This window comes from Nanorana parkeri, unplaced genomic scaffold (genome assembly GCF_000935625.1).
Source record: "Nanorana parkeri isolate BGI_ZX_2015 unplaced genomic scaffold, ASM93562v1 scaffold2310, whole genome shotgun sequence".
NCBI lineage: Eukaryota > Metazoa > Chordata > Amphibia > Anura > Dicroglossidae > Nanorana > Nanorana parkeri.
This window is the reverse complement of record NW_017308578.1, coordinates 512-10408: the sequence shown is the minus strand read 5'-3', so window position 1 is coordinate 10408 and position 9897 is coordinate 512. Positions and strand designations below refer to the sequence as shown.

Genomic DNA, 9897 nt, shown 5'->3' with positions numbered 1-9897 from the left:
CGGTTTTGATACTTAATTGATTTCAATAGTAAATGCATAGGGTTCAATCATTCTTAATTTGCTACTAAAAAAAAGTCAATTCTATTGTTTAAGGTTGGAGGTGCCCTCTTTTCCTCCGATCGCTGGAGGGCACAAGCATCTTCCAATGTCATGCAAAGCTGTAGGTTTTACGTCCCAACAAAATTTGCAATGCACGCTTTTTGCACATGCCACAGTGTCACTAGACTCAGAGTTGTCATTTGATCGGCTGAGCACTTGAAGCCACATGGTAAAAGAAAGGCTCAGGGTTATCACATCTTCCTGATGAACAGATAAAACAGCTCTCCATTTATTTTGCTCTATTCGGCTTCAGCAAATCTTGTGCAAGGTATCGGGTGAATTGGGAGATGGAGAAGAAGTCCTCAGGTCCACTGTACCTGAGCAGGCCCGGGGGGCTAATCAAGTTCATAAGAGTGGTTTTAATTCGCAGAGGCATAGAAAAGATAGAGCTGAACAATTAATCAACATGGAGCGTAAAGTAGCATCAAGAAGAGAAACCACATGAGCCCAATGCGGAAGGACAGAACATTCCCGGTTCCTAGACAACAGTCCAGAGATAGATGATAAACTGTGTACATGGGGCGCTCTCCCGTCAGTGGGGGAGAAGGCGGAAAGTGCTAATCAGGAAGGGGTTGAGGTCCTCAGAGTTCACCGCTCGGTGCAGAGATGGTTCCGATGCGCTGCGCTCTATCTTGGGGAGTGCACGCTGGAGCAGCTCAATGGAGGAAAGGATCTGTAAAGCAAATTACGATACATAGTTACATGGTGGTTGAGCTTGAATAAAGACGCAGGTCTATTGAGCTTAGCCTATGTGAGCGTGTATACAAAATCAGTCTATAACACAAGGGGATACGTTTCCTAATGATGCTACATAAAAAATTCAACACTTGATATATATTATTCATTAAGCGGAACTTCAGTCCAGATTTTTTATTTTAGCTTTCAATAGATTGGGAAATAGGTCAGGTTTTTAGTTCTAGGATGGGGCCTGTGACTCCTTCGGGGAGAGTTTCCTTCACTTGCTGTCCCTGTGACACCTTTACAAGAAATGAGGGAGTGCAGAAAGCATGGGCTGTCAGACATTCTAACTGTATAGCTCTCTACTAAAAATATGGGTTTTTTAAGTGTCACCATTTGAGTTTTCCCATCACTTCCTGTAATGACAGGACATAAGCAGTAATTTCCCCAAAAGGGACACAGATGGCAATAAAAAGTGGACAGGGGCTCTAATCCTTCTCTACTCTACTAATTTTTAGAGTTTGCTGGGCCCCGGCCTCCTCCGCCGCCAGATCAGCGCTGCTGGGCCCCTGCCTTCTCCGTTAACAGACCGGCGCTGCTGGGGCCCGGCCTCCTCCTTGTCAGTGGGGCCCCCCCAGCCTTGGTCCCTGGACCGCTGGTAGTTCCGCCCCTGGGAAGGGTGAAGATCTGGTTGGAACCCCACTTTCTTCAGATTCCCCTGCCTCTGCTCCCTGCCCTTCTGCCTACAGCACAAGGATGTTCCTCTGCCTCAAAGTAACTGGTCACATGCTGTTTAACCCTTTCTGCTCTGCAAAAACAGTTGTGCTCAGGAGGTAATAAACTTTATTCCAGAACACTCTGTCACAGGTGGGGGACATCACATGTAGACCTTCTGGCCTCAAAATTCAACAATAAACTGGACAGATCTGTCACCAGGACCAAGAATCCTCAGGGCTTTTTAGTGGATGCTCTGGTGACCCCATAGGATGAATTCAACCATCAATGCCCTTTCCCCACTGAAGCTTCTCTCTTGCCTACTTCGCAGCATCAAGGTGAAGGCTATTCTGGTTATCCTCATTGCGCCAAATTGGCCCAGGAGGCCACAGTACTGGCAAAATCTTTGTGGTCACTGCTGGATTGTCTAAATACCTTCTTTCTCTAGCCATCCTGCTTCACGGTCGCTGGCTTTAACAGCTCGGCTGTTGACGTTCAGTTTTTGAGGGATAGCAGCCTTGGACATCCCCATGCTTTTGAAGGCTAGGAAATACACCTTCTCACAAAGTCTATCATGCACTTGGAAAGTTTACTGGAGTACCAGGGACTGCTATTCCAGAAAGTTCTCCGTGGGAGGAATTCTGTTTTTCCTCCAATCTGAGGATAGTGGCCATTGCTTTTCAAAGACCACTTGCCTCTAACTCCTTAGCGAAGGCATTCACACAGGGGTGCTCCATGGTTAACTTAACAAGTAAACTCTGGTTTGATAAGCACCACAATGCAGAGCCCAGTGCTCAAAGGTCACATTCTAGGCTACTCTTGTATGTCCACTCCAGTGGGGTCCGAGTATGGCACTCCAAAATCAAGCTGAGTAAAGGCCAATCCGGATAGCTGCATATAGAGACCAGCTTAAGCAGCGAGGTAGCAGGTGACAACAGTATATCCATGTTCACCTTGCAGCATCTCATATCATGCCTTAACCTTCAGACTGTTCATTGGACAATAGATCAGAACATTATAATGAGTATGGAAGTAACCCCAAACCTGGAAATAGTGACATTGTGTTCCTCTGTGTATGTAGGGCAGAAGGGGTGTGGAATCCACAAAGCTAGCCTAACAACATCTTTGACAGGCAAGACCGTTACATTTTAAGAATTCAGTGTCAACATGTGCCAATGTTTCTGACACATGTGTCAACATGTGCCAATGTGCAGTTCCAAAGATTTTGGAACTGCACAGACACAAGGCTCCTGTGCTGCAAGTCAGCACTGCAGTCCAGGTGTTAAGGGCAGGTGGGTGAACGCTTACCTGAGGGAACAGAGGCCTCTCCTCCCTCTTGAATTTCATGCAGTCTGATAGAAGTCTTTTCATGGCTTTGGGACAGTTATTGGGCACTTTGCTGAGGTCAGGACTGAGGTAACCACGACCGACCATGAAAATGATCTGCAAAAGGAGAGAAAATTATTCAACTCACTTTGTAATAATTTCACGCAAGATAGCATTGCCACATCAACCTACAGTTAAAGACACCACTATCGTTCATCTGCAGCAGTTGAGAAGTACATTGGCAAGGATGGTGTTTTCATGTCAGCTGCCATCTAAAAGTGGTCATGTAATTTCCCAGAATAATTTGAATTGGCCTAACAAGGTTCCTACTAACCAACAGGTCTAAATATTTACAGCATTCAGGAAAAGGCAACAGAGTCAAAAAGTCAAACTCTAGTCTTCATTTGCTTCTGTACTTGCTTACATTTCAAAATGAGTGCTACTAAGGTTCTACTGTTGTGGCTGCGGATTAAATATTTAAAGCTGAATTCCAACTTCAGAAATGATTATGTACATACATTAGTCCAGCTTGGCACAGTGGAAGTACATATACATTATCCTATTACAGTGCTTTACAGTAATTGTCTGGAGGATGGAAAACCTGTTCTTGAGATAGAAGATCCTAATGATCTGGGAGATCCCGCAAAGCTACCAGAGCATCCACTGCTGCCGCTAGAGGATCTCTGTAACTAAGGACCAACCCTGAGGTTAACGTTTCCGAGGCCACGCCTCCTTCGTCAGAACCAATCATCATTGGTTCTGACGAAGGAGGCGTGGCCTCGGAAACGTTAACCTCAGGGAGGAAGAGTAGCCGGTGGGCTAAGCTTTTCACGATTTTATCTATTCATGCCTGTAAAAATTCTACTTTTGTGAGTATGGTTTCACTTGTTTAAAAACCCATTTCATTAAAACGTTTTTACGCGATGGAGGCGCTCTTTGTCTTTTGTTTCTTTCAGAGTTGAGGCTCCCCTATAGCCTATCTGAGAGCTTGCCCATCTGCGGTTTTGCTTGAGATCATTGCAGACATTCTCCGGTTTTGGATACAAGCCGTTGGCGCTTTTGTTATATACTGTTTGCTACTAAGGACCAACCCACCCAGTTGTTTCCTTGAACCTGGATGATAGGAGGTCCACATCCGCCACCCCCCACATACGACACAGTTCTTGGAAAAACACCGGGCATAAAAACCACTCCCCTAGATCCAGACACTGCTGGCTGCGGAAGTCTGCCTGACAATTGTCCATGTCAGGGATGTAAATCACAGACAAGGCATGGAGGATGAAGTTCTGCCCAAGACAGAATCCTATTAACTTCTCCTGTCAAGGCACGACTTCTGGTTCCCCCCTGATGGTTGATATACGCTACTGCTGGGGCATTGTCTGACTAAATCCTGGGCGGATGACCCTGCAGTCAGGAAATCTTACAGCATTAAAAGGGACAACCAAATTACTTGGAGTTCCAAAATGATTTGGAGATGAGAATACTCTAGCGTCCAAGGCCTCTGCACTGACAAGGGGTCTAGGACTCCTCCCTAGCCTGTCAGGCTGGCATCTATTATGTAGATCTTCCAAGGAAGGGTTTTTCTGACTCCAGACCACAAGTGAGAGAGACAACCTGGTCCTTTGTGTCAGGCGAATTGTTTTGTCCAGAGACCGACCAAATTTAACCCAAGGTAAAAAGATGTGGGAGGAATATATCTAGCCTCTGCGGTCAAAGTCAACAATCAAGGTTGCAATTTGGCCCCAAAAAATCTTGCATAACTGTGGTGAAATCCACCTAAGACACAGCAGAGGAAGTGGCCTTGCCTGACGGAGCTAAGGCAGACTCAAGCAAAATTTCAAGTCGTCATTGCTAGGCAGCTCCGAGTGCTTACTGGATCCAATACAACAGGACTGCTCCCTGTGTGTCTGGGATCTGTCATTTTGTGTTGCAAGGAGAAGACAACAAAGATCAAGGCATAAAGGCTAAGTCTTGAATACAGACAAACCACCTGCTGGTAGGGGTTAAGACATCCAGAGATGAACACCTCACGTTAGGCGAGCAGTAAAGGCTAACCAGGAGGATCCCCATGTCACATACAGGGAATAACGGCTCCCAAAAATCTTAATCTCAGCCTACGCGGCCCATTCACAAAGTTAGCATTCAGAGACACCAGGTGCTGCGCACAGCCCTGGGCCCGGAAAGTGCTCAGTGGCTAACGCAGTACACTCAGGCCTGCAGTGTCAAAATGCAGAGGCCAGTGCCTAATGGTCACATAACAGGCTAGCCCCACAATCATCCAGTCAAGCGGGGTCTGGGTATGGACTCCAAAACTAATGCTGAGGATACGCCAATTGAAATAGCTGTGCAACACTACAAAGTTGCAATGACAGAAAGAAAGCTAGAATTTACAGGTCCCGCCTTACCTGATCTCTATTATTTATGTTCGCATATGGTAACAAGCCAGCCAACAGTTCGTACAGGACAACTCCAAACGAATACACGTCAGACTGAAAACTGTATGGACTTGTCTCCTGCATCCTGATCACCTCTGGGGCCTGAGACAAACACAAGATACAAAATATGAGTAATCACATAGATCAGGAACAAAGCATGAAGGTGGAAAGGTAATGAGATTCAAGGTCTTACCATCCATAGGATGGAACCACTGGGCTGCTCCACTTGTTGGGATCCACTCCACCGTGTCTTTACTGTGGCCAGGCCAAAGTCGCCAATCTTTACAGTGAGACCCTCATGGAGGAAGATGTCTTTCACAGAGGGTTAAGGTAAAAATGGCAGCTCTGGGTGTAACTTGTCACAACTATGATTACACGTCCAACAATGTCTACATATCGGTCTGTTCTTTAAACAGAATCTTTACATACAGTCCTCTGTTCAAGCTTTGCAGCTTGACCATAAACCTTTTTTAGCAGTTCCAACCGCTACCGTTCCCTCCAGGAATGAGTTGCGCTGTCATCTGCCAGTGTCACTCTGCCTCTTCCATTTACAGGGAACCTTTGAATTGAGGTGAAGCGAGCGCTACCTAGCTAAATCCACTTCTGGATGCAGAATCATGCAGCACCAAGCTGAAATCTGTTTTTATGCTACATAGGATGATCTATTATTTTTAAAAGTAAAGGAATTGGAAGGCCTATTCCCAAGACAAAAATACTCGATTCCTTCACAGAACGTACAATGTCTCCCTCCAGTGTTAATACTTACAATTGTCACCCAAAGTATACAAACCTTCGTCATGAAGTCATGTCTATTTTCATGTCACTTATTTTATTTTGTGAAAGGATACTGTTCGATTTCAGATCTCGATGAATAATATTTTTAGCGTGAAGATAACTTGGAATGAAAAGAAAAGGAAATCATAGTGAGAAAATTAAACCAGGTCATACTGAGAGAAGACGACAAGTAAAATCAACGAGTGAGAAATACTGCGCAGGAAACACAGAAACTGTGCTGGCATAAATAAGGCCATTAATAAAGCCCGTGACACGCTGCACGCGAAGCCGTGCAGAGCAAAGCATAGCTGTGAGGCACGGAGGTTCACATGCAGTGTGTGAGCTGAATGCGGCCAGATGAAAGACTGCATCTTCAGCCAATCGGCTTGCGCGTAACAACCCATTAGACTTCGCATCATGACGGGCGGGTTTATCTGCACGAGCCGATTGGCTGAAGATAACATTTTTCATCTCGGTATGCTTAGCTATGCGAGCTTTGCTGGAGTGAAAATGGCATGGCACACTGCACGCGAAGGCCCGCGCACCACCGCTCCACGCTGCTTCGCGTGCAGTGTGTCAGCACCTTAAACTTTCATGCTCTGTAAAATGTGCATTTGAGTTTGAAATTGTTGTAGCTATTGGTTGCAAAATGATGGATCCAAAGCTTGATTTCCATCACTGCAGCCTGTCACACACGTTTTGGTGATCTGCTAAGATCAACTTTTTTACACAGGATATTTGCTCATGTTACCAGTTCTAACCTGGTCTATAATACTGTGACTAAGTGTAAATCAGCTTATTTGAGATGACTTCATGTCTACTAATTATGTGAGAAAATGAAGATGAACAGACGGAGACACCCCAAACTCCAATGCTGACAGGAACAATCAGGAATAATGGCAGGAAGATCTCACAAGTCATGTAAGAAGCCAGAGACTAACCAAATATATATAAATGTGGATGGAGTAGCCCTTTAAGTAGTAAAAGTCTTCATGGAAAATACCCCATGTTGTGTGTGATTCTAAAAATCATGATACTAGGGGCTGCAGTGTTAAAAAGAAGCACTGTAAGAACCTGCTGAATTTGGCTGCAACAGATCATAGTAAATGTATGTGGTGTGACATTAGACAGTTGCAATGCATTTAAGCTATGTGAACTATGTACAGCACATAGCTGTACAAAATAACATACTGCGCATACGAAAAGCAGAAACAATTCAGAAAAAGGAACATATCAAGGGGAGAATACACATTTCTGTTTCCTAAGTGACAAACTATTAAACTGCACTTACTCCATCCCTTGTGCTGTCTGCCTTGCAATGTCTATGAGTTGGAATATGTCAAATCGAGTCTCGATTACATGCAGATGGCGGTACAGGCTACTCCCTTCGCACCACTGGGTGATTATTGCAAAGGTGGGTTTTGTCATAAAGCCCATGAAAAGCAGAATGTTAACGTGACGTGTCTTCCTGTGCGGGAAACAAAAGTACAAATGATGTTAAGCCAAGGCGAGACAACGTTACCTGGAGTGCTGGAATTGTCTGATCCGCACTAGTACCTGCCACCACCGCTAACCCACCTGAGGACCTGCATCTCATTTTTAAAGGCCTGGATCTGCTCTGACGTCGGATTGGTCACTTTGAGAATCTTGACTGCCACATCGCCGTGCCACTTGCCACGAAATACAGTGCCAAAGGAGCCTGCTCCAATGCGTTTCAGTGTCACCACTTCACTGGAGTTGACTTCCCAGTAGTAGCTTGAATCTCGGTATCCCAGCTGTTTCTGCAGAACATGTCAAGAAGGTTTCAGAACACTGCCGATATCGATGGCCCATCATATTACAAGGGCTCCAGGCCCCGATCGTCCTGATCACCCACCACTTTCTTCTTGTCGTCTGATGCAGAGGTCTTTCTCTCTCTTGGAGCCTCCACAGGAGACTTTACTGGAGGCGATTTACTCCCAAGAGGAACGCCAGGCTTCGGAGTCCCGTCCCGAGCTACAAAAATACAAGATGTGAGGATATATGTAAAAAGACACCAACTACATTGATTCTCCTTTTGTGTGAATTGGCAAGCAGTGGCGTGAATATGTAGCGGCTACAGAGAACAGTAAATAGTTACATAGTTACATAGTATTTGAGGTTGAATAAAGACATTAGTCCATCAAGTCCAACCTATTAGGATCTCATTCAAGGAGTACCTGTACCCCTGTATATTACGGTCCCTTAAGAAATCGTCCAAAAGTTTCTTGAACAATTCCACATTATTTGCTGAAATCACCGCCTGTGGCAGTGAGTTCCAGACCCTAACTGATCTTACTGTGAAGAACCCCCTTTGCCCCGTGTGCTGGAATTTTTTTTCCACCAATTTTAGGTGATGGCCTCTAGTTTTTGTAACGGAGTTAATTTTAAACAGTTTATCGCTAATGTTGCTACCACCATTAAACATTTTGTACATGGAAATCATATCCCCCCTTAATCTCCTCACCTCTAATGTGAACATGTTTAAATTTAGTAGCCTCGTCTCGTAGCTCTGGTCCTCCATACCCCTAATTAGTTTGGTTGCCCTCAGCTGGACTTTTTCAAACTCAAGGACATCTTTTCTTAGTACTGGTGACCAGAACTGGACCGCGTACTCTAGATGAGGTCGAACCAATGATCTATAAAGTGGCAAAATTATAGACATGTCCCTGCAATACATCCCCTTTTTAATACAGGACAAAACCCTGCTAGCTTTGTTTACAGCAGCCTGGCACTGCAAACTACCTTTCAGTTTGTGGTCTACAATGACCCCCAAATCCTTCTCCATTTCTGACTTCCCCAGCGGCATACCCATAATTATATACCCATTTGTTTATTTTTAATTCCAAAGTGCATCACTTTGCATTTATCGACATTAAACCTCATCTGCCACATTAATGCCCACTCCCCTATTTTATCCAGGTCCTCCTGTAATGTTATAGTGTCTAAGTCCGTGTCTATTACCCTTCCTATTTTAGTGTCATCCGCAAACACGGAAATATCGCTGTTAACACCCTCCCCGATGTCATTAATAAATAAGTTGAACAATATGGGACCCAGCACAGAACCCTGAGGCACACCGCTCATTACACTAGCCCAGTCTGAAAAGGTGCCATTTACAGATACCCTCTGGACACGTTCCCGTAGCCAGTTCTCTATCCACGTACACACCACCTCATCTATGCCCATAGCCCTCAGCTTGTGTAGCAAGCGTTTGTGTGGTACCGTCATATAGACAAGGCTAACAGCTGTTGGAGTGCACAATAAGAGTGACAGATTGCACATATCTGGAGGCAGAGAGAATCCACCGTGGGTCAGGAATCACAAGACGGGAGCGTTATGCATAAAGGCGTTTATGGTCATTAGAATAAAACAAGGAAGGTGTCGTGCAAGGCTTTCACCTGAATTAGGAACTAGATTGTATATGTTCAGCACAAGAGGCACAAAAGGTCCACACACACACACAAGCTGAGACAGGGCACCGAGGATCAGACTTCAGGAGAACATACACACACACACAGAAGCTGCAGGTGAACAGAAACGCATGTTGCGGGCCGCAGGCAAAAATAAAAGTGTGTTTTATTAATGAATACTTACGAGTGGCAGCGGCGATCCTTAATGCCTCCTGAACAAATATGACAGAAAACAAAGCACTTGTGAGAGATGTACATAAATCTGTCTCCTTCCTCTGTGCTACAAATGTCTTTAGTAATGGCATAAAAACCATTCTACAAAAGAGTGACAATCTGCAAATCTCCTAAACACGTAAAATTCTGATCTGCTCATAGGAAAAACTAATGTTTGAGTGAACACAGGCTGGCAATTGTATTACATTCAACACATAAAGACCATT

At 44.8% G+C, this 9897-nt stretch overlaps 1 protein-coding gene across 1 annotated transcript; it reads right to left on the bottom strand.

Moving 5' to 3' along the window:
- Positions 1–457: 457 nt before the first annotated feature.
- ARAF (A-Raf proto-oncogene, serine/threonine kinase) lies at positions 458–9669 on the bottom strand (the record flags this gene model as incomplete). The annotated part of the gene is made up of 9 exons (XM_018573273.1): positions 458–772; positions 2800–2934; positions 5223–5354; positions 5446–5564; positions 6101–6147; positions 7318–7494; positions 7605–7807; positions 7903–8021; positions 9642–9669. Coding segments are annotated over 9 exons (1101 nt in total), but the record flags the coding sequence as incomplete, so codon positions are not given.
- Positions 9670–9897: the final 228 nt, after the last annotated feature.